This window comes from Engystomops pustulosus, unplaced genomic scaffold (assembly GCF_040894005.1).
Source record: "Engystomops pustulosus unplaced genomic scaffold, aEngPut4.maternal MAT_SCAFFOLD_693, whole genome shotgun sequence".
Classification (NCBI taxonomy): Eukaryota; Metazoa; Chordata; class Amphibia; order Anura; family Leptodactylidae; genus Engystomops; species Engystomops pustulosus.
The window spans coordinates 1-26,047 of NW_027285572.1; the positions used below are offsets into that span (position 1 = coordinate 1).

Sequence of the window (26,047 nt, forward strand, 5' to 3'; positions counted from 1 at the left end):
GAGAAGAACCTTGATAAGGGAGAGATACTTGTGGCAAGAGAGTTTCTACTGTGGTTGTGGGACAATGATATTGAGGTACTTGATATTTAACCTAGTATTAGGAGTTAGAGGTGCCAGGACCTTTATGATATTTGTGTGTTCTTATGGACCTCACCTCGGCGTTATCCTATAGTGTGATATTGCCCAGAGAGTAACCTTAACCCACAAGTAACATCTACTGGAGACACATGGACTAGGGTGATATTCTGAATACAATATGGCTCCCACATGTTGAGGAACAGCCCCCTTAACCGGGGATCATAAATGGCCATGTCTCTGATCAATTAGAACCTAAAAATGTCAAAAATAAAGGCAAGTGAATTTGTAGATTAAAAACCGGTGGGACGTCACAAGTGTGTGGAGATGTTGGGGAGGGCTGAGGAGCAAATCCGGGAATGGATTTCCATAACACGCAGAGTCCATCCTCACACTATGTGGTGCTGAATACAAGAAGAGTCTGTGGGCCTATTTGAATAAGTTTGGCTTCTTTTTACATAAACTTCACTGATAGAATACAATGGGGGCATTCATTCATAGCGGTGAAAGGTCTGGTATTCCGGAGCACAAATTGTCCAATTTTTAGATTGGGATGTTAGATTTTGGCACAGGAGCTGAATGACTTGGCACACAACCGAAAAGGTTCTGAACTTGCTCCACATTTATGTAGGTGAAATAGAACCTGGTCAACAGCTTTTAGCTTGTCTAATTGGATGCTAAAAAATGTGGCTAAAAAAGTGTTGGGAACCTAGAAGCACAGGAAACGCGTTGGGTTCACAAGTTGCACCCAAATTCAGGTACCAAACAAAAGGCATGAGGATTGTGAAGAGGAACAATATTGTGGCGGCGATACCTCATAAATATGGCTAAAAAAAATCTGCCAAAAACGGGTAGAAAGCCAATAAAAAATTCCCTCCAATGTTCTTTGTTACTTAGGTAAAAATTCAGGTGGTTCCTTTATCTACATTTTTCTCTGCTTCTCTGTATATGTATTACGATTGTCGAAGTCCTCCAACTTTTTTCATGTGTACAGGCGGTCCCCTACCTAAGAACACCTGACTTACATACGACCCCTAGTTACAAACGGATCTCTGGATGTTGCCAATTTACTGTACTTTATCCTTAGGCTACAATAAACAGCTATAGGAATTAACATTGGTGTCTATAATGAAGCTTTATTATGAATCCAGGTTCTAATGAAAATCCAACATTTTTAAAATTCAATTGTCACAGAGACCAAAAAAAAATTTGGCTGGGGGTTACAATGATAAAGTATACAGTTCCGACTTACATACAAATTCAACTTAAGAACAAACCTACAGTCCCTATCTTGTATGTAACCCGGGGACTGCCTGTAGTTTATTGGTTGATACATTTCATATAATTCTTTATAAATCATTTACAAATTTTGATAAAAAAAAAATAACATGACTTCTCCCCGTGTGGTTTCTTTTATTTCTCATTATATAAACACTTATCACTTTCTGAACGTTAACATGCTTTCTGTCCTGTGTGGATTCTTTGATGTCTGTTGAGATGTGATTTCCATGTAAAACATTTCCCACATTCTGTACATGAATACGGCTTCTCTCCTGTGTGGATTTTCTTATGTTCAATAAGACCCGATTTCTGAATAAAACATTTGCCACATTGTGAGCATGAAAATGGCTTCTCCCCTGTGTGAATTCTCTCATGTTTAACAAGATCTGCTTTATTATTAAAACTTTTGCCACACTCAGAACACAAAAATGTTTTCTCCCCTGTGTGAATTCTCTTATGTATTTTGAGCACCCCATTTAGAGAAAAACATTTGCCACATTCAGAACATGAAAATGGCTTCTCCCCTGTGTGAATTCTCCTATGTGTAATAAGAGCTGATTTCTGAATAAAACATTTACCACATTCTGTGCAGGAAAACGGCTTTACCCCTGTGTGGATTCGCTCGTGTTCGATAAGAACTGATTTCCGAATAAAACATTTGCCACATTCGGGGCATGGAAATGGCTTCTCCCCTGTGTGAGTTCTCTCATGCACAACAAGATGTGATTTGTGATTAAAACCTTTGCCACATTGTGAACATGAAAATGGTTCCTCTCCTGTGTGAGTTCTCTCATGTATAACAAGGCGTGATTTGTGATTAAAATCTTTTCCACATTCTAAACATGAAAACGGCTTCTCCCTGGGGTGACTTCTTGGACGTTCATCTCGTTGGTGAGTTCTTTTATGTCTATTAGTCTGTGATCTCTCAGAACCGATGCCCAATGTACCAGAATCCGATGATAGATCATTGTGAAGGGCTGAGCTTGAATCATCAGCTATAATATCAGGACATATCAGATGTTCCTCTGAGCCGGAGGTGACGTTATCTGCTGGGGACAATAGTGTCAAATTGGATCAAATCTCTGATGATATTAATATTTTATACCATTTCTATTTCATCTCTCAAGTCTAATCAGCTGTGAATTCAGTGTCATATATTTGCCACATTTTGAGCACAAAAACAAAACTTCTCTCCTGTGTAAACTCTAAGCACAGATCTGATTTCAATTTAAAACCCTTATTATATTATAATTATAATTCAGGCTTTATATCTTACTTTTATACTGTGATAGGACAGTGGATAAAAGGAACTTTGCTCATGCAGAACACAAAGCAGAACTATACCTTCCCTATACGTCTACACCCCTGCAACCTTATACCTCTACATCCCTGCACCCCTATACCTCTACATGCCTGCACCCCTATACCTCTACATACCTGCACCCCTATACCTCTACATCCCTGCACCACTGTACCTCTACATCCCTGCACCCCTATACCTCTACATCCCTGCACCCCTATACCTCTACATCCCTGCACCCCTGTACCTCTACATCCCTGCACCCCTATACCTCTACACCCCATGCACCCCTATACCTCTACATCCCTGCACCCCTATACCTCTGCATCCCTGCACCCCTATACCTCTACATCCCTGCACCCCTATACCTCTACATGCCTGCACCCCTATACCTCTACATACCTGCACCCCTATACCTCTACATCCCTGCACCCCTGTACCTCTACATCCCTGCACCCCTATACCTCTACATCCCTGCACCCCTATACCTCTACATCCCTGCCCCCTATACCTCTACATCCCATACACCCCTATACCTCTACATCCCTGCACCCCTATATCTCTACATCCCTGCACCCCTGTACCTCTACATCCCTGCACCCCTATACCTCTACATCCCTGCACCCCTGTACCTTTACATCCCTGCACCCCTATACCTCTACATCCCTGCACCCCTATACCTCTACATCCCTGCACCCCTATACCTCTACATCCCTATACCTCTACATCCCTGCACCCCTATACCTCTACATCCCTGCACCTCTATACCTCTACATCCCTGCACCTCTATACCTCTACACCCCTGCACCCCTATCGATCTACATCCCTGCACCCCTACACATCTACATCCCTGCACCCCTATACCTCTACATCCCTGACCCCTATAACTCTACATCCCTGCACCCCTATTCCTCTACATCCCTGCACCCCTATACCTCTACATCCCTGCACCCCTATACCTCTACATCCCTGCACCCCTATACCTCTACATCCCTGCACCCCTATACCTCTACATCCCTGCACCCCTTTACCTCTACATCCCTGCACCTCTATACCTCTACATCCCTGCACCCCTATACCTCTACATCCCTGCACCCCTATACCTCTACATCCCTGCACCCCTATACCTCTACATCCCTGCACCCCTATACCTCTACATCCCTATACCTCTACATCCCTGCACCCCTATACCTCTACATCCCTATACCTCTACATCCCTGCACCCCTATTCCTCTACATCCCTGCACCCCTATACCTCTACATCCCTGCACCCCTATACCTCTACATCCCTGCACCCCTATACCTCTACATCCCTGCACCCCTATTCCTCTACATCCCTGCACCCCTATACCTCTACATCCCTGCACCCCTATACCTCTACATCCCTGCACCCCTATACCTCTACATCCCTGCACCCCTATTCCTCTACATCCCTGCACCCCTATACCTCTACATCCCTGCACCCCTATACCTCTACATCCCTGCACCCCTATTCCTCTACATCCCTGCACATTTATACCTCTACATCCCTGCACCACTATACCTCTGCACCTATAGGAAATATTTGTGAAATTAAGGTTACACTTTAAGCTGATGGATTCAGATAATGTCCATGGAGGCCTTGAGCACAGACACCGAAAAAATGCAACACACCACAAACATCCCAGACACCAGAGCCAACTAGCTGTACACACAGATAAAACTGCTATACGTGGTACAGGTGAATAATGCTGACATGTACAACTAACCCTAATCCCAGGCAAAAATACAGAGCTCAATATTTTTCATGAATATGAAATAGCGCAGTAGAATATGTTGTGTTGTACAAGAGTTTATGTATACACATTTTTAGATCCATGACTTGTACACAGGGGCGTTGCTAGGGTCGCAAAAGATCAGGGGCACGGGCCCCAATGCATATGTACCACTGGTCACCCCTGGGGAGTTTACCAAACAGACATCTTATGTTCTTATGTTCCTTACTCCTCCCCTCTCCATATGAAGTCGTGCAGCCAGACTGTACTTTCCAGAAAGATCTTTTTTCCGGCAATGGCACGGTGGCGCAAAAGTGTGCTCACCATACCGGGGACTCCTATGGCAGCTGTATGTCACCAAAAATGCCCCTGTAATGTCCTTTGCAACCCCCTGTAATGTCCTCATGGCCCCCAAAAAGGTCCTCTGCAGCCCCCTTTCATATCCTCATAGCCCCCTTTCATGTCCTCCGCAGCCCCCTTTCATGTCCTCCGCAGCCCCCTTTCATGTCCTCCGCAGCCTCCTTTCATGTCCTCCGCAGCCTCCTTTCATGTCCTCATAGCCCCCTTTCATGTCCTCCGCAGCCTCCTTTCATGTCCTCATAGCCCCCTTTCATGTCCTCCGCAGCCTCCTTTCATGTCCTCCGCAGCCTCCTTTCATGTCCTCATAGCCCCCTTTCATGTCCTCATAGCCCCCTTTCATGTCCTCATAGCCCCCTTTCATGTCCTCATAGCCCCCTTTCATGTCCTCATAGCCTCCTTTCAAGTCCTCATAGCCTCCTTTCATGTCCTCATAGCCTCCTTTCAAGTCCTCATAGCCCCCTTTCATGTCCTCATAGCCCCCTTTCAAGTCCTCATAGCCCCCTTTCTTGTCCTCATAGCCCCCTTTCTTGTCCTCATAGCCTCCTTTCTTGTCCTCATAGCCTCCTTTCAAGTCCTCATAGCCCCCTTTCATGTCCTCATAGCCCCCTTTCATGTCCTCATAGCCTCCTTTCTTGTCCTCATAGCCTCCTTTCATGTCCTCATAGCCCCCTTTCTTGTCCTCATAGCCCCCTTTCATGTCCTCATAGCCCCCTTTCATGTCCTCATAGCCCCCTTTCATGTCCTCATAGCCCCCTTTCAAGTCCTCATAGCCTCCTTTCATGTCCTCATAGCCTCCTTTCAAGTCCTCATAGCCCCCTTTCTTGTCCTCATAGCCCCCTTTCTTGTCCTCATAGCCCCCTTTCTTGTCCTCATAGCCCCCTTTCATGTCCTCATAGCCCCCTTTCATGTCCTCATAGCCTCCTTTCATGCCCACCACAGTACCCTGTAATGTTGACCACAGCCCCCCATGTCCTCATAACCCCCTGTAGTAGTCCCCACAGTCTCCTTAATGTTATTAACAGACTCCAAAAAGTTCCCCCCAGCCCCCCCTTCCCCCTCTCCATCTCCTCATAGCCTCCAGCCACAAGTAATTCCCCCCCCTCAGACACTCACCCGTGTCTTCCCTCCGGCTGGACTGCAGGACTGTGGTGCGGTGACGTCATCACCCGGCGTCTCCTGCTCCCGGCAGCTGTAGTGAGCTGCTAGAAGCTGGAGACGCTGGGTCATCGCGTCTCCTGCTCTCTGCAGTGGTGAATGGAGCTGACGGCTCCTTCACCACTACAGTGCTCATCGCTATCTACGTCCTGAGGATGTAGATAGCGATGAGAGTGGGGAAATCCCCCTGCACAGCTGAAATCCCCCTGCACGCCCCTGCTTGTACATATGCACATGGATACACATAACCTCATACATTACACACTATCAGAACATGTACTGCACATATACACTGCACATGTATGGAGATTACTGCCTCCTCTCCCCCTGACTACGTTATCACAGATCAGTTTCTTGGACACATTATGGGAAAGGATAATTGCAGAAGGAAGGGAAACAGAAGAGAAATCAGATCTAGGAAGTAATGACTGATAAGTCCATCAGTTCTCACCATTCTGGGGGTCCCCGGCCCCAGCGTCATGTCCTCCTTCCCAGACTCCCTCCTCCGCACATATCTGGTCCTGTTCTCTCTCCATTCTGTGTCTCAGTCTCTTAGTCCAAGCTCCTCCAGTAAGATCTTCCACTAAGAAGTTCTCCCATGTGGGTCCTGCTCTGGTCTCTTATAGCCCTTGGTCTGTCCCCTCTTGGAGATACCGTACCTAATGATGAAAGATCTTCCCCCCATGTAAATGAAGGGTGTCGGTGACGTTTGCTATCAGCCAGGCCGAGCACTTATCATGCCCTGAGTGTTCTCCTTTGTTATGGGTTTATCATTCCCTTTTCCCAAACAAATGTGGCCAAGACTTCCCGATGGAGCTAAATATCTCCATTTACAAGTATTTACTAGGCTGAATGTCTCCCGGTGATTCCCTACTGATTTCACATCCTGAACAATAGGGAATGCAAATCCCTCCATGCACGTGACTTACTGGGAAGATCATACTATAAGGTCTTATTTTCATCCATGTTAGAAGACTCTGCTCCTTGACAGTGATTATGGTTGTGAACATCCCGTGTAAAACTTCCCTCTCCAGCATCTCATCAGATGATTGAAGGCAATTATTAAGATAAAAGTGTTTGGAGATAATGAGCTTCATCATTACAAGGCACATGAGTAAGTCAGAGGGATTTCCTAGCTACAGCTATTACTTTGTGATAATTTACTATGGATTTTAGTTTTTATTTCATTTTTTTTAATCACCTTATTCCATTAAAAGAGTTTCCACAATCCAGGACATAAATCCCGTGTGCTGGGCCATGGAAACTCTTTGTATGGAATAACCCAGACCAGAGGATATCTTTAGGGAAGGAATTGCCCAGGCCAAACTATACTCCTCCAGAGCAGAATATTCCCCTCTAACATGAAACCACTTCCCAGTGTGATCCTTCTACGAATACATTGTCATGGAGGCAAGAGAACGAGGCTTCCCGCTGACAGCTCTGCTATTCCTTGTGGATTAGTTCATTTGTAACCAGGTCAAATCATTTTTTGTGCTTTAACTGAATAATCAGAAAGCCGGAGTTTCCACATTTCTATGGGATTTTTGGTGGTAGCGTCCACATTACTGGGTCCCCAGGAGAGGCAGGAGAGGAGGCCGCGCTGTGTGGTTGTGTTCTCTGTGTATTTGGTTGTAAACAGTATATAGTCACATTTATGTTATGTGTCCTGTAGTTTTAGCTGTAAGAATCTGTGAGGCTTGTATGTTACTTCTGTGATGTATAAAGTTATTGGGGCTTATGGGAAATGGCAGAGAATAAGCGGCTGGATAGAGATGTTTGAGTAACACAACAAGGAGATTAGATGATGCAAAGACACAGACATCGTTTGCTGCATCTACGGAGATCTGAAAGACCCCACACAAATATCTTTATCTTATAGGTCCAGAATAATAGGTTGGAGATGGGTTGATACAAGGAGGAGTTATGGGCAGATCACATTATTACACGTGGTAACATATTGCTGGTATCTTTGACATATTTGGCAACATCTTGTGCTTCAGAACTCGGTAAAAGTTCATTTATCTGAGAGTGAACCCAAAACTGGACATGAATGAAGAACATCTAGAGCCTTAATAAAACACAATAACAAATGTCCTTCTACGTATATTCTGAGGTCCGAAAAATTGTGCAACATTCATCAACTGGGGAAAAGATGATAACATTGAACCAGATATATAAAAGTGGTGTCATCAGCCCCGGTGCAGTTTTCCTCTTCCTGTGCAGGTTGTGCCGGATAATTCATAGCGACGCGTCACCGTGTTCATTTATCAGGTGCGATCGGCGCTGCTATGGAAAGTTACACAGTTACATCTTACAGCCGCAACACAAAAATGGTGCAAACACTTCAAACATACACGTGCACGATCCAAAGACAGAAAAACTGGCACAGACACAATGATATCTGATCTGGGGGTAAATTGTGATTAGAGGACAATATGGAAGCTGAGCTGTGGTGATGTATAAATATCAGATACATAGATTTATATTCATGAAAGTGTAAGATGTGACCGATACTCTCACAGAAACAATGGGAAAGGCCTAGAACCAGGGGAAGAGACAACAATAACCATCCCTTATACACATTCTCTAAGGTGGAGGATGGGAATCACACAGAGACATTCGGCCTAGTAAACACTTGTAAATGAAGTTATTGAGCTCCATGAGAAAGACACATCCTGCTCACAGTTGTCTGAGGAGGGGATGATAAACCCATAACAAAGGAGAACAATGGAGGCGTCACAAGTGCTGGGCCCGGCTGATTAGGAAGTGGCACCGACGCACTTCATTTACATGGGAGGAAGTTCTCTCACCATTAGGGGGGGGCATCTCCCAGAGGGGAGACTAAGGGCTATAAGAGACCCAAGCAGGACTCACATGAGGAGAACTTCTTGGAGGAAGAACCTGGAGGAGCTTGGACTGAGACCCTGACTGGACACGGAGCAGATCTATGTATGTATCTATAGACTGAATGGTGTGTAGATGTTTTACCAGGGGCTTTTCTTATAGAAATTCTTATTCTTCACCAGAAATTAATGTATCTCTGGAGGGAAATATTTTTACATGAGATATTGATGTCCATATTTATTTCCCAGTAGCAAAGTTTAACATGGATGTAAGTGACACTGAGGAGAAGATGATCCCCAAGGTGGAGGAAGAAGAGGAGGAGGAGGAGGAGGAGAAGGGAGCCTGGGAAGGAGGACATGACACTGGGGCCGGGGACCCCCAGGATGGTGAGAACTGATGGACTTATCAGTCATTACTTTCTAGCACTGATCCCCCTCTGTTCTCCTTTCTTTCCTCTTCCCCAAAATGTGTCCTAAAACCTGATTGGTGATTGTGTTTTCAGGGTTATGGGCCAGATAATAGATCTGTGTTACAGAATAAATTGTACCTGATATACTATAGGGAAGAGTGTGTGGATGAAGGCGCAGGGATGTAGAGGTATAGGGGTGCAGGGATGTAGAGGTATAGGGGCGCAGGGATGTAGAGGTATAGGGGCACAGGGATGTAGAGGTATAGGGGTGCAGGGATGTAGAGGTATAGGGGTGCAGGGATGTAGAGGTATAGGGGTGCAGGGATGTAGAGGTATAGGGGTGCAGGGATGTAGAGGTATAGGGGTGCAGGGATGTAGAGGTATAGGGGTGCAGGGATGTGGAGGTATAGGGGTGCAGGGATGTAGAGGTATAGGGGTGCAGGGATGTAGAGGTATAGGGGTGCAGGGATGTAGAGGTATAGGGGTGCAGGGATGTAGAGGTATAGGGGTGCAGGGATGTGGAGGTATAGGGGTGCAGGGATGTAGAGGTATAGGGGTGCAGGGATGTAGAGGTATAGGGGTGCAGGGATGTAGAGGTATAGGGGTGCAGGGATGTAGAGGTATAGGGGTGCAGGGATGTAGAGGTATAGGGGTGCAGGGATGTAGAGGTACTGGGGTGCAGGGATGTGGAGGTATATGAGAGCAGGGATGTAGAGGTATAGAGGTGCAGGGATGTAGAGGTATAGAGGTGCAGGGATGTAGAGGAATAAAGGCGCAGAGATGTAGAGGTATAGGGGTGCAGGGATGTAGAGGTATAGGGGTGCAGGGATGTAGAGGTATAGGGGTGCAGGGATGTAGAGGTATTGGGGTGCAGGGTAGAGGTATAGGGGTGCAGGGATGTAGAGGTATAGGGGTGCAGGGATATAGAGGTATAGGGGTGCAGGGATGTAGAGGTATTGGGGTGCAGGGATGTAGAGGTATTGGGGTGCAGGGATGTAGAGGAATAAAGGCTCAGAGATGTAGAGGTATAGGGGTGCAGGGATGTAGAGGTATAGGGGTGCAGGGATGTAGAGGTATTGGGGTGCAGGGATGTAGAGATATAGGGGTGCAGGGTGTAGAGGTACTGGTGTACGGGGATGTAGAGGTATAGGGGTGCAGGGATGTAAAGGTATTGGGGTGCAGGGATGTAGAGGTTTAGGGGTACAGGGATGTAGAGGTGTAGGGGTGCAGGGATGTAGAGGTATAGAGGTGTAGGGGTGCAGTTATGTAGAGGTATAGGGGTGCAGGGTTGTAGAGGTATAGGGGTGCAGGGTTGTAGAGGTATAGGGGTGCAGGGATGTAGAGTTATAGGGGTGCAGGGATGTAGAGGTACAGGGGTGCAGGGATGTAGAGGTACAGGGGTGCAGGGATGTAGAGGTACAGGGGTGCAGGGATGTAGAGGTGTAGGGGTGCAGGGATGTAGAGGTACAGGGGTGCAGGGATGTAGAGGTATAAGGGTGCAGGGATGTAGAGGTATAGGGGGCAGGGATGTAGAGGTGTAGGGGCGCAGGGATGTAGAGGTATAGGGGTGAAGGGATGTAGAGGTATAGGGGTGAAGGGATGTAGAGGTATAGGGGTGCAGGGATGTAGGGGTATAGTGTAGGTTGACTAATAACTTACCTTGGGACACAAGGATAAAATCCTATCAAAATGTAGAATATACACAATTTACATTGAAAACTGAGATGTTGGACAAGACAGATTTTTGCTTTTTATAAAGAAATGTCTTAATATAGTCGTCATCAGAGGGTCTTAACCCCTTCGGGACTCGGCCTATTTTGGCCTTTAGGACGCGGCCCCTAAAAGGTCCTGTGTCATTATAAGTGGTTATAGCTGTGGAACGCTATGAGATATCCGGGGATTTTGAGATGGTTTTCTCGTGAAACATTGTACTTCAAATTAGTTTGGATGAAATCTTTTGTGTTCAGTTATGAAAAAAACGAAATTCGGCAAAAATTTGGAAAAAATCTTTACTTTCAAAGTTCTAAATTCTCTACTTTTGATGCAGATAGTCATAGCACCCAAATAAATTCATAACTTCCATTTCCCAAATGTCTGCTTTATGTTGGAAGGTATTTTAAGATTCCACATATTTTACTGGAATGTTATGAGGCTCAGAATTTGGGGCCATTTTTCAATTTTTTTGGAAAATCACCAGAACCCTTATTTATAGGGACCTGCTCAGCTTCTAATTGACTGTGAGAGGCCTAAATAATAGCGAGACTCGTAAATGACCCCATTATGGAAACTACACCCCACAACGTATGAAAAACTACTTTTAAGAAGTTTGTTAACCCTTTAGGTGTTTTTCAGTGGTTAAAACAAAATGGAGGTGCGGTCTACAAATTGTAATATTTTTTCACAATACAGGCGGTCCCCGGGTTACATACAGGATAGGGTCTGTAGGTTTGTTCTTAAGTTGAATCTGTATGTAAGTCAGAACTGTATACTTTATAATTGTAGCCCCAGCCAAATTTTTTCTGGTCTCTGTGACAACTGAATTTTAAAAATGTTGGATTGTCATAAGAACCAGGAGTAACAATAAAGCTTCATTACAGACGCCTGTGATATCTGTTACAGCTGATTATTTTAACCTAGGGCGAAAGTACAACATCCAGAGGTCCGTTTGTAACTAGGGCTCGTCTGTAAGTCGGGTGTTCTTAAGTAGGGGACCGCCTGTACACTCATTTTGGGTGGAAAATTAATCATTTGCAATGGATTAAATGAAAACAAAGTTTGATACCCAATTTCTCCCAAGTGCTGATGCCCCATATGTGGTGGTACCTGCTGTACGGGCGCACGGCCGGGCATAGAAGGGGAGGAGCATAGAACAGGGGGAGGAGCATAGAAGGGAAGGAGGCGCCATCCAGAGCAGATTTACATTGTTACATTGTACAGACTATCATTTTTTTTTCTTTTTTAATGTGGACCTATAGGGGCTTATTTATTTACCACATGAGATGCACTTTTCTGATACATGATGTTGGGGCATCTATAGCTAATTGGTGGGGTTTTATTAACTCTTTGTTGGTGGAGGAAATGAAAATCATTGATTTTTAGGAAGATTTTATTTGGGGGTGGGGGTGTTTATTCTATGGGTCGCCACGATCACGAAAATACCTCATTTATATAATTTCTTTATTTACCCCATTTTTCGGCTGACAAATCTGGTTAAGAGCTTATTTTTTGCGAGAAGCTTTGTTCTTTTTAGTGGTCTTATTTTAGGGTGTGTAACTTTTTTATCACTTTTTAGAGCATTTTTTTTAATGGTATTAATTAAAAATTATTTTTTTCGGAACGTTTTTTGCGGGTTTTTTTGCAGAGTTTACTGTGCGGGTCCAGTAACAATTCTGTTTTATTGTAAAGATTGTTACGAATGCGGCAATACCAAATATGTGGGGGGTTGTGTGTTTGTGTTTTTTGGTGTTTTATGGAAAAGGGACATTTTAGGGACTTATATTTTTTAGTTATTTATTTTTTATTTCTTCTAATGTTTAAACTTTAGTGTTTTTCACTTTTTATTACTTCTACAAACGTGAAATCTTCTCCTCTCTAGAGGAGAGAGATTTTATCAGCGTAATAATCACTGATCCTGTTATTCCCGGCAGATGCCATCGCCCAGAGCTCAGAGGAACATCTGATGTCTACAGATATCACAGCAGATGATTGTGAGATTACACAAGATACATATAAAAATGGCGCCAGAAAAACGGATTTACCCTCCGCCCTTCCCAGCAATGACCCATCATCTGATCCTATTACATTGGGCTTCTGTTCTGATACATCCCAGACTAAGAGGAAGAAAAGAAGCCGCCAAAGAGGAGACGGACAACTAAGAGCTTCCGCTGGGCAGAAGACATTTTCATGTTCAGAATGTGTCAAATGTTTCAGGTTTAAATCATTACTTATTAGACATGAGAGAATTCACACGGGAGAGAAGCCATATCTATGTTTAGTATGTGGAAAAGGTTTTAGAGAGAAAAGAAATCTTTGTAAACATGAGAGAATTCACACGGGGGAGAAGCGACATTCATGTTCAGAATGTGGCAAAGGCTTTACAGAGAAAAAAGATCTTTATAGACACCAGAGAATTCACACAGGGGAGAAGCCATTTTCATGCTCTGAATGCAGCAGATGTTTTCCCAGTAACGCACATCTTATACTACACCAAAGGGTTCACACAGGGGAGAAGCCATTTTCATGTTCAGAATGTGGTAAATGTTTTACTACTAAAAGAGAACTTGTAAACCATCAGAGAACTCACACAGGAGAGAAGCCATTTTCATGTTCAGAATGTAGAAAATCTTTTACTGTGAAATCAAACCTTGTTATCCATCAGAGAATTCACACAGGGGAGAAGCCATTTTCATGTCCCGAATGTGGTAAATGTTTTAGGTTGAGAGAAGATTTTGTAAACCATCAGAGAATTCACACAGGAGAGAAGCCATTTTCATGTCCCGAATGTGGTAAATGTTTCAGGTGGAAAAAAGATTTTGTAAACCATCAGAGAACTCACACAGGGGAAAAGCCATTTTCATGTTCAGAATGTAGAAAATCTTTTACTGTGAAATCAAGCCTTGTTAGCCATCAGAAAATTCACACAGGGGAGAAGCCATTTTCATGTCCAGAATGTGGTAAATGTTTTAGGATGAAAGCAGATCTTTTAAACCATCAGAAACTTCACACAGGGGAGAAGCCATTTTCATGTCCCGAATGTGGTAAATGTTTTAGAATGAAAGCAGAACTAGTAAACCATCAGAGAATTCACACAGGGGAGAAGCCATTTTCATGTCCCGAATGTGGTAAAAGTTTTAGTTTGAAATATGAACTTGTAAAACATCAGAAACTTCACACAGGGGAGAAGCCATTTTCATGTTCAGAATGTGGGAAATGTTTTACTCTGAAATCCAGCCTTGTTAGCCATGAGAGAATTCACACAGGGGAGAAGCCATTTTCATGCTCTGAATGTGGAAAATGTTTCGCTCACAAATCAGGTCTTGCTGCACATCATAGAATGCACACAGGTGAGAAGCCATAGTTGTGTTCAGACTGTGGGAAATGCTTTGCTGAGAAAATAAATCTGTTACAACACCGGAGAATTCACACAGCTGAAAAATCATTTTCATATTCTTAAATATTTTATAGAAAATATACAGAGAGAGGGAAAAAATTATATTTAGAATGTCACAAAAATGTAACTTTCATTTAGAGCTTTTTATACAGAAGAGAAGCCACACTAGGGAGAAGCCACACAGGGGAGAAGCCATTTACTTCTTTCATGGTGACTGTGGTCCCAGCTGCTACAAGTTCCTACCCGGTAGTTTTAGGCTGATCTCTCACCTTCCTCATGATCACGGATGCCCCACGAGTCATTGTGTAGTCCATCCATATTTTAATAACTGGTCTGTAGGAGCCGGAACCCTTAATGGTTGGTAGGAGATCAAATACTTGTTTATCTCAGCAGAATGCTAATAAATTTTATACAATGTGATTTCTGGATTTGATTTTTTGATGTTCTATCTCTCAATGTTCACATTAAAGGGGTTGTCTGGTTGTAGTAAGTGGATGGGGCGGCCCCTTTATATCTATGGAGCTGATGGAGATCACTGAGTACAGCGCTTGGCAATCTCTGTCAGCTCCATAGAGAGTAACGTGGGGGGGGGGGGCACACTTGTGAGATCAGCTGCTCTGCACATCTCGGGGGTACATCGGACCCCTGTTCTCATGATCTGTGGGGGTCCCATCACTGAGGCCCCACCAATCAGTAAATTAGGCTAAGGATAGGGCCTAATTTGACGACCCCTTTAACCTACCCTTAACATTATAGACTGTTTGTGTCAGTGGGCGACCCCTCCAGCCGCTGAATGTGTATATACTGTATACATGCATTTCAATAAATAACAAGCTCAACTATTGAGGAACAGAAAATGATGATTGTTGCCACATTTCATTTTTGCAGTTTTTAATTTATTTTCTTACTTTTTAGGTTACAGCTTCCTCTATGTTCTGGGGACAGGAGGGGGTTAATTTGGATATTTATGTGTGAATTCTGTGAGGGTATATAGTATATAGTATATAGCAAGGCCTTATCAGATGTGAACCTCACTCCAAGTAATCACTAAAAGAGCGACAATTCACCTAATGGTGAAAGAACTTCCCTTATGTAAATGAAGGGAGTTGGTGCTGCTTTGAGGCTGAGTATTTTTGTCCTTTGTTATGGGATCATCCTCCCCTCCCACAATGAATAAGGCATCTTTGTAATGGAAACTTCATTGACAAGTGTTTACAAGGATGAATGTGTAATTCAACATCCTGAACAATGGGAAAAGCAAATCCCTGCAGACGTGACGGCTCCCAGGGTCATGTGACTGCCATGTCCTGGAAATGACTTTCCGGAATAAGGGAATATCCTACTACAAAGCAGCTCATTTACTTACCTGGTCCGCGGAGTTCAGCGAAAGTGCATTGACTGACGAGAATGTACTCTGCCGCGATTCACTAAGATCGTGCACCCAATATCCTGCATGTGTCGCTTCCCCACTCAGGTCCCCGGAGTTCACCTTCTGCTTCCTGGTGCATGTAAGTGCATTGTCTTGCGATACAATTTGCAAGTTGAATCCCGTGCTCAGACGTCAGACGGCACGCCCCCCAATTTGTGTCGCATGGAGACGATCCGATCGCATGCGACACAATCCCAGTGCAGACTCCTGTTAAATACCTGCCGTGCAATCCCCAAAAACGGCACAAAGTCTGAAATATGAAACATCTAGAGATATATTTATTCCTTGTGAAATTTCAATTAGTTACAGACCATAATAACCCTGTCCCGGGTTAAACCTGGGTAGAGTCTGACCCAGAGGTACTTAGTATTTGTATGTAATACCCCTGTGAGTAGCTAATAGAAGTGGCTCCTCTGTTTCTTTCAGTGCACAGGATCAGCTTATTCCATTAACCCCTTAACACTCTGCGCCGTAGCTGTACTGCGCTGAGTCCCGCTAATAGCAGCTCATTAGTCCCGTAGCAGCTACTGCGCAGAGACGATGCCGGTTCAGCTTACCGCTGCTGATTACCGCTGACATCCCCCGACCCCCGATGTCGGTTCGGCTCCTGTGCAGGGCTGAACTGGCATCGGGGGTCACGGGATGTCAGCGGTAAACACCCGTGGTCGGAGTGGGCTCCGATCGCGGGTGTTTAACCCGTTAAATGGCGCGGTAAATGCGACCGTGGCATTTAACATGCCTTCTGGGGGTCTTACTCCGACGATCGGCGCCCCCGCGCCGTTTTCGGTGGCGCCGATCGCTGCTATGGCAACTCTGGGGTCCGATCGGGACCCCAGAGAAGCCTGAAGGCAGTACCTTTAAGATGGCGTCTGTGACGTGCATGTGCATAGGCTGACACTGCTAATACCCTGCAATGGGGAGGGTATCTACACATAACAATTCCTCACTTTTTCAATTGATCAGTGGATTTAATTGGTTTTACACTTGGCGCATTTTTCACCCAGGAAAAAGGGAATATTCATGTTATTCGTCATCACATCAGGTGTTTTCTCGGTTAGATATGGCCCTGACCAATAGTAAGGCCTTAAATCTAACTGAAAAGATCACATTTGGGCTTAGAAGGGTCTCGGATCACGCACCACTGAAAGTTTCTATAAAATTGGGTGTACACCGGTCCTTTCGCGTTCCAGCGGCGGCTTCTCAGACGAGCGTTCGGGTCTTCATGCGATTCATGAAGGTCCTGCGCCTGATGTCCACCAGGTGGCGCTGCTGCACCGAAGTCCGCCGAGGTGCCCCGGAGTTCATCGTCTTCATCGTGGTGCATGTGAGTATGGCCTGTGCAACCAATTTTTGTTTTTTTAAATGCGGCGGTTTTTCCGAATTAGTCGGGTTTTCGTTCGGCCACGCCCCCCGATTTCCGTCACGTGCATGCCAGCGCCGATGCGCCACAAACCGATCGCGTGCGCCAAAATCCCAGGGAAAATCGGCGCAAATCGGAAATATTCGGGTAACACGTCAGGAAAACGCGAATCGGGCCCTTAGTAAATGACCCCCAATAAGTCTAATGAGATAAGAATCTCTCCCACGTGGTTAGGGGTGTTAGGTCGACAGGACCGATTTATTAATAATTTGGAATCTTTTTTTTCACGTCATGAAGACTCGGCAGGAAAAGACATAGTTTGGGACACGGCAAAACCCTTTATAAGGGGGGAATACAAAGCACAATTATGGCACTATAAGTCACAATTAAATAGGGGGTTAAAGGAATTAGAAGAGGCTTTCCTCAGGCAGCCGTTTGAAGTTAATAGACAGGCTTGGGAGGAATCCCGGCAGTGTTACACTGAGCTGCTAAAAAATCAGGCAGATAGGAAAATTTCGGCTCAGGCCAGAAAAAGCGGCCTGCAGGCAAATGCCTCGGGGAAAATGTTGGCTAACCTTGTTAGGGATAACAAGGAGAAAGCACATATTCACTGCATTAAAATACAAGGTGGTGGTTACACGGCTAAACCGGAGCAACAGCCATATGAGAAGGGGGGATTTGGACTACCAGACCTGAGAAAGTATTTTCTTATCTCCCAGACAAAGTATATCTCGGTCTGGGACAAAACCCCCTTTGCATCTGCCTGCAATCCTCAATTAAAGATCTATGGATATAATGTTTTGGAAACCCTTGAGACAGAAATCTGGAGAGTACCTAAAATAGAAACTATTTTCCCGACCTTACATCTGATGCTAGAAACTTGGAAAGAGCTTAAGTTCCAATCTAATAACACAGGTCTCCTATCAATATCCCCTATATGGGGTAATAGGAAGTGGAACATAACGTAAAATATATTAAACAATTCTTCGACAATGGGGTTTTCAAATCTTTCCAGCGACTACAGCAGGAGTATGAGATTGGCATTGCGGGATACTATACATATTTACAAATTAAACATTGGTGGAAAACATTGGATAGGTCAGTGAGTGCCCCGGAGGAGCTACCCCCACTCCTGGAAGGTTAATGCGGCCTGCTAGGCACTAAAATCAAAAGCTATAAGATATTAAGATGCTGGCCCGCGAATGAGAAAGGTAATAACTTAAAGAGAATAATAAATAAATGGGTCGGAGAGGTGGGGATTTTGGAGGAAAATGTTCGGGAAAAGGTGTTCTTAGATGTGAGGAGGGTCTTCACTATCCCCGCCCATCGCCAGGCCCAATTGTTTATCTTGAATCGAATCTACTACACACCAAACATTATCAAGATTTGGGGCTAGGATTTTCCACTGTAATAGATGCGGTTTCGAGGAGGCAGATGACATCCATCTGTTGTGGTTTTGTCCAAGGATCAGAATTTTCTGGAGGGGGGTATTGGTGGAGATAAAGTAGATCTTCAATGTTACCATCCACGATACATTACAGGCTTGTGTCTTGGGTATTCTAGACGAAGGCTACTATTTGCCACAAGATTCTGCCTCGCTCGAAAATGGATGGCTAAAGATACTCCGACAACTGGAATGCGGCAGCGGGTTGTCAATAATATTATCCTAGTTGATGGCTTCGCTAAAACACTGAGAGGGGATTTCGGTATAGAAAAAATACGTATTGATTGGCGGCCATGGATAAATAAAACGTTTTGTAGAGAGGAAGATAGGATATTAGGTGCACGAGAAGGTTGCTGTTAAGGCTGGGGAATCAGGGGAGAGAGAGTCTTTTCTTTTTTGTTCACTTTTTTTTTTTTCTTCTCCTTTTCTCTTTTGTTCTTTTTTGTTTGGGGCTCGTGGGAGGGGAAGGGGAGGGGGATGGGTTTCTATAATTAAAAGCATTGGATCTAGGGATTAAGAGGGACATTATACATTCAAATGTATTGTTAAGAGAGATGACAGATATATTTGGCAAAGAGAACATAATGGGGCAGATTTATCAAGCTGCCTGCAAGTCAGAATATTTCTAGTTGCCCATGGCAGCCAATCACAGCTCCCCTTTAAAATATTCATGAGCACTGGTAAAATGAAGGCTGAGCTGTGATTGGTTGCCATGGGCAACTAGAAATATTCTGACTTACAGACACTTGATAAATCTGCCCCAATAAGTTATTGTATTGGAAGACCGGCTGTCAAACTCAAACAGAAAAGTTATTGTATTTATTGTATTAGTTGTTGACAATTTTATGCTGTCTTATATTTGAAAAAGGATGTCTATACTGTATTTTGTATACGCTTTTTTCCAATAAAAGTAAAAATAATAATAATAATAATATTACCCTGCAATACATAAGTATTGCAGGATATTATCATGAACAAGCAATCAGATGACCTGCAAAACATATAAAGAGACATATAACGCTCAAAAAAGTCTAAATCATAACACAAACCCCACACATATAGTATCACCGCATCCGTAACAATCCGTAGAATAAAACTAAATAACTATTGAACCCGTACGATGAACGCCGTAAAAAAAACTCTAAAAACCAGCCAAAAATTATGATTTTTACCTATTGAATCCCACTTAAAATGGAATAAAAAGTGATCAAAAAAACATATGTACTCCAGAATGATACTGTTGCAAAGTACAACATGTCCTGCAAAACAAGCCATCAACCAGCTCTGTAGCCAAAAAAGTAACAATGTTCTGCCACCTGGAAGACGGCGATGCAAAAATGATAGATTTTTCCCCACATTAGGGTTTTATTTGGCAAATTTAGTAAAACATAAGAAAAAATATTCATGTCTGGTCCCCGTAATCGTATCGACCCATAGAATAAAGATAACAGGATTATTAGGTTATACGGTGAACACGAAAAAAAAAAGAAGTAAGAAATCCTGTACAGAATTGATGCTTTTCTACTCGTGACCTCAAAAAAAATTCCTAAATTTTCAACAATAGAAGAAACCAAGCCCAAAATGGTAACACTGGAAAAAGCATCTCATCCCGCAAAAAAAATGCCGTCACATGGCCCAAATAACGGAAAAGCGAAAATTTTACAGCCTACAAAAGGGGCCAATGAGGAAACTAAAATCCTGGCAGCTGCAGGTCCCTCCTTCCCTTCTGCGCCTCGCTGTGCCCCCATAACACAAGTAATGCCCACATGTGGGGGGTCGCTGCACTCAGGAGAAATTGAAGAACAAATTTTATGGTGGGTTTTCTCTTTTTATCTTTTGGAAATGTGTAAATTTTAGGACTAAATGAACGTATATCCGACAAAATTTGACCATTGTAAATTTCCCCTCCATTTTGATTCAATTACTATGAAGATCTCAAGGGGTTAACAATCTTTGTAAATGCTGTTTCTGATACTTTGCGGGGGCAGATTGGAAAATGGCTTGGTTATATAGGGGGTTTTAATGCTAAATATGTAAAATTTGATTTCAAGCAGTATTTATCCGCAAAAGAGTAAATTCTGAAAATACGGAAAATCGCTATTCGATTTGTAAGCCGCGTGACGTCAAAATAAATTATCCAAACATTTCAAAAATTATGAAAATGTAAAGTAGACAAATGGGAAATGTTATTCGGCAACTTATTTAGGTGGTAAATCTTCTGCCTGAAAACGCAATGATTTAGAATTTCGAAAATGGCAAATTTTTCTAAAAATTCCAAATTTTTTCATTTTTTTGTAAATAAACGCAAAACTTATCGGCCAAAATTTACCACTAACATGAAGCACAACATGTGGGGGAAAAAAAATCTCAGAATTGCTTTGATAAGTAACAGCGTTCAAAAGTTATAACCATATAAAGAGACGCAAGGCAGAATCCAAAAAATGGGACTGAGCCTTAAGCTGTAAAATGGCTGCGTCCTTAAGGGGTTAAAAGAGTTTCCACAATCCAGGACATAAATCCCGTGTGCTGGGCCATGGAAACTCTTTGTATGGAATAACCCAGACCAGAGTATATGTTTAGGGATGGAATTGCCGAGGCCAAACTATACTCCTCCAGGGCAGAATATACCCCTGTAACATGAAACCAGTTCCCAGTGTGATCCTTCTACGAAGAAATTGTCATGGCGGCTCTGGGAAAATGGCAACTCAGGAATAGGACAATAAGATGTAGTTCATGTACAGGTGGAGACTCCAGCACCCAAAATTGTCAGTTAAAATGCAAAAATGTATTTGGCATGGTTAAAAAAAACAATGAAAAAAAAACATAATGGGGGTCATTTACTAAGGGCCCGATTCGCGTTTTCCCAACGTATTACGTGAATATTTCCGATTTGCGCCGATTTCCCCTGAATTGCCCTGGGATTTTGCCGCACGCGATCGGATTTTGGTGCATCGGCGCTGGCATGCACGCCACGGAAATCGGGGGGCGTGGCCGAACGAAAACCTGACGGATTCGGAAAAACCGCCGCATTTAAAACAAAAAATCTGTCGCGGAGCTTGCAATTATATTCACTCAGCCCGGTTCGGTGAACTCCAGTGCGTTCCGATGCTTTTCAGAGCAGCAGCGCCACCTGGTGGACAGCGGAGGAACTACCTTAAAAAATCCCGGCCGGACCCAAATCCAGCGCAGAGAACGCGCCGCTGGATCGCGAATGGTCCGGGTAAGTAAATCTGCCCCAATGAGGTGAAGTGCGAGAGAACGAGGCTCCCGCTGACAGCTCTGATATTCCTTGTGGATTAGTTGATTTGTAACCAGGTCAAATCATTTTTTGTGCTTTAACTGAATACCGTATTTTCCGTGCCATTAGGCGCACCGGAATATAAGGCGCATTAGTCCGATGCGCCTTATATATGTAATAATTCCATATATAAGGCGCATCGGACTATAAGGCGCAGGGTCGGGGGCGTGGCGGAGGTCCGGGGGCCGAGCGGAGACCCGACAGGACGCGACGCCGAGAAGAGACGCGGCGACGCGGGGAAGGTGAGGGGGAGGTGGAGGAGGGCAGCGGACCATACTTACATAGGTCCCCGCTACCGGAGACAGCAGATCTCCAGCGGGAACTGCAGACCACGCGGCAGAAGTTGTTCGTGCCGTGTGGTCTGCAGTTCCCGCTGGAGATCTGCTGTCTCCGGTCTCCGGTAGCGGGGACCTATGTAAGTATGGTCCGCTGCCCTGTGCCATACATAGGGCGCACCGGACTATAAGGCGCACTTTGGATTTCCAAGGAAATCCAAGGCTTTTAAGTGCGCCTTATAGTCCGGAAAATACGGTATTTAGAAAGCCGGAGTTTCCACATTTCTATGGGATTTTTGGTGGTAGCGTCCACTTTACTGGGTCCCCAGGAGAGGCAGGAGAGGAGGCCGCGCTGTGTGGTTGTGTTCTCTGTGTATTTGGCTGTATACAGTATATAGTGACATTTATGATATGTGTCGTGTAGTTTTAGCTGTAAGAATCTGTGAGGCTTGTATGTTACTTCTGTGATGTATAAAGTTATTGGGGCTTTGGGAAATGGCAGAGAATAAGCGGCTGGATAGAAATGTTTGAGTAACACAACAAGGAGATTAGATGATGCAGAGACACAGACATCGTTTGCTGCATCTACAGAGATCTGAAAGACCCCACACAAATATCTTTATCTTATAGGTCCAGAATAATAGGTTGGAGATGGGTTGATACAAGGAGGAGTTATGGGCAGATCACATTATTACACATGGTAACATATTGCTGGTATCTTTGACATATTTGGCAACATCTTGTGCTTCAGAACTCGGTAAAAGTTCATTTGTCTGAAAGTGGACCCAAAACTGGACATGAATGAAGAACATCTAGAGCCTTAATAAAACACAATAACAAATGACATTCTACGTATATTCTGAGGTCAGAAAAATTGTGCAACATTCATCAACTGGGAAAGATGATAACATTGACCCAGATATATAAAAGTGGTGTCATCTGCCCCGGTGCAGTTTTCCTCTTCCTGTGCAGGTTGTGCCAGATAATTCATAGCGACGCGTCACCGTGTTCATTTATCAGGTGCGATCGGCGCTGCTATGGAAAGTTACACAGTTACCTATATTCCGGCGTATAAGACGACCTGGTGTATAAGACGACCCCCCTACTTTCCTGTTTAAAATATACAGTTTAAGATATATTCGCCGTATAAGACTACCCCTTTTCCAACGCATACAAAACACCGGTAAAAATTTAAAAAAAAAACAGATTTGAATTTAACATGGTCCTTTTTTTAATGTAAATTCTTATGACATGCAGGTATATAGCAGGAAAACTGTCGCTCATAAACATAAGGCATACAACAACAACATTACCATTACAGCACAGCCCCCAGTAGTATACAGCACAGCCCCCAGTAGTATACAGCACAGCCCCCAGTAGTATACAGCACAGCCCCCAGTAGTATACAGCACTGCCCCCAGTAGTATACAGCACAGCCCCCAGTAGTATACAGCCCTGCCCCCAGTAGTATACAGCACAGCCCCCAGTAGTATACAGCACAGCCCCCAGTAGTATACAGCACAGCCCAGCATTAAAAAAAAAAAAAACTTATATACTCACCCTCCGGTGGCCCCGATGTGCTGCGCTGCTCCCCCGATGTCCGCGCGGCTCGTCTTCAGTGTTCCGCGCCGTCTTCTTTCTTCTGCCAGGCGCCGGGGAAAAACATGGCGGCGCCCAGCAGAAGAAAGAAGACGGCGTGGAAGACTGAAGACAGCACAGCGCGGACATCGGAGCCAACGGAGGTTGAGTATGCGCCCAATGTCTTTTTGAGGCTGCCGGCAGCCATCGCTGTGCAAACACCGATCGCGGGTGTTACCGGTAAGCCTTTGCTGCAATATGCAGCAAAGACTTACCGGCTATGGAGAGGGCTCAGCCTGTGAGCCCTCTCCATGCACCGGGACCCGACCGCCGCTGTATAAGACGATTACCGGCGTATAAGACGACCCCAGAGAAGACAGAAGATTTTTCTGTCTTCAAAAGTCGTGTTATACGCCGGTACATCTTACAGCCGCAACACAAAAATGGCGCAAACACTTCACACATACAAGTGAACGATCCAAAGACAGAAAAACTGGCACAGACACAATGATATCTGATCTGGGGGTAAATTGTCTTTAGAGGACAATATGGAAGCTGAGCTGTGGTGATGTATAAATATCAGATATATAGATTTATATTCATGAAAGTGTAAGATGTGACCGATACTCTCACAGAAACAATGGGAAAGGCCTAGAACCAGGGGAAAAGACAACAATAACCATCCCTTATACACATTCTCTAAGGTGGAGGATGGGAATCACACAGAGACATTCGGCCTAGTAAACACTTGTAAATGAAGTTATTGAGCTCCATGAGAAAGAAACATCCTGCTCACAGTTGTCTGAGGAGGGGATGATAAACCCATAACAAAGGAGAACAATGAAGGAGTCACGCAGGGATGTAGAGGGGTAGGGGCGCAGGGATGTAGAGAGGTAGGAGCGCAGGGATGTAGAGGTATAGGGGTGCAGAGATGTAGAGGTATAGGGGTGCAGAGATGTAGAGGTATAGGGGTGCAGAGATGTAGAGGGGTAGGGGCGCAGGGATGTAGAGGGGTAGGGGCGCAGGGATGTAGAGAGGTAGGAGTGCAGGGAGGTAGAGGTATAGGGGTGCAGGGATGTAGAGGTATAGGGGTGCAGGGAGGTAGAGGTATAGGGGTGCAGGGGTGTAGAGGTATAGGGGTGCAGGGATGTAGAGGTATAGGGGTGCAGGGATGTAGAGGTATAGGGGTGCAGGGATGTAGAGGTATAGGTGTGCAGGGATGTAGAGGTATAGGGGTGCAGGGATGTAGAGGTATAGGGGTGCAGGGATGTAGAGGTATAGGGGTGCAGGGATGTAGAGGTATAGGGGTGCAGGGATGTAGAGGTATAGGGGTGCAGGGATGTAGAGGTATAAGGGTGCAGGGGTATAGTGAAGGCTGACTAAGAACTTACCTTGGGACATAAGGATAAATTCCTATCACTGGGTCTCATTTTGCTTAACCCCTTAAGGACGCAGCCATTTTGTAGCTTAAGGCTCAGCCCGATTTTTTGGATTCTGACCTGCGTCGCTTTATATGGTTATAACTTTTGAACACTGTTACTTATCAAAACGATTCTGAGATTGTTTTTTCCCCACATGTTGTACTTCATTTTAGTGGTAAATTTTGGCTGATAAGTTTTGCGTTTACTTACAAAAAAAAGCAAATATGATAAATTTTTTGAAAAATTTGCCATTTTCGAAATTCAAAATCATTGCGTTTTCAGGCAGATAGATTTACCACCTAAATAAGTTGCTGAATAACATTTCCCATTTGTCTACTTTACATTTTCATAATTTCTGAAATGTCTGGATAATTTATTTTGATGTCACGCGGCTTACAAAAAGAATATCGCTTTTCCGGATTTTCAGAATTGACTATTTTGGGGATAAATACAGTTTTGAATGAAATTTTACATATTTAGCATCAAAACCCCCTATATAACCAACCCATTTTCAAATCTGCACCCCTCAAGCTATCAGAAACAGCTTTTACGAAGATTGTTAACCCCTTGAGATCTTCATAGTAATTGAATCAAAATGGAGGTGAAATTTAGAATAGTCAAATTGTTCCCTTATACGTTCATTTAGCACTAAAATTTACACATTTCCAAAATATAAAAAGAAAAAACCCACCATACAATTTGTTCTACAATTTCTCCTGAGTACAAAGACCCCCCACATGTGGCCATTACTTGTGTTATGGGGGCACAGCGAGGCGCAGAAGGGAAGGAGCACCCTGCAGCTGCCAGGATTTTAGTTTCCTCATTGGCCCCTTTTGAAGGCTATAAAATTTTCGCTTTTTCGTTATTTGGGCCATGTGATGCCATTTTTTTTGCGCGATGAGATGCTTTTTCCATTGTTACCATTTTGGGGTTAGTATCACCTATTGTTGAAAA

The 26,047-nt window shown here is 44.1% G+C and overlaps 1 protein-coding gene and 1 pseudogene across 1 annotated transcript; one reads left to right on the top strand and one right to left on the bottom strand.

Annotated features, from left to right (window-relative positions):
• Window positions 1-1,527: 1,527 nt before the first annotated feature.
• LOC140112321 (uncharacterized) lies at window positions 1,528-6,461 on the bottom strand. The gene is made up of 2 exons (XM_072132453.1): window positions 6,377-6,461; window positions 1,528-2,402 (listed from the first exon to the last, which is right to left on the bottom strand). Exons 1-2 carry the CDS (start codon window positions 6,459-6,461, stop codon window positions 1,528-1,530), a joined length of 960 nt encoding a protein of 319 aa, XP_071988554.1.
• A 550-nt stretch (window positions 6,462-7,011) lies between these two features.
• LOC140112320 (uncharacterized) overlaps window positions 7,012-26,047 on the top strand; it is a 28,853-nt pseudogene continuing 9,817 nt past the window's right edge.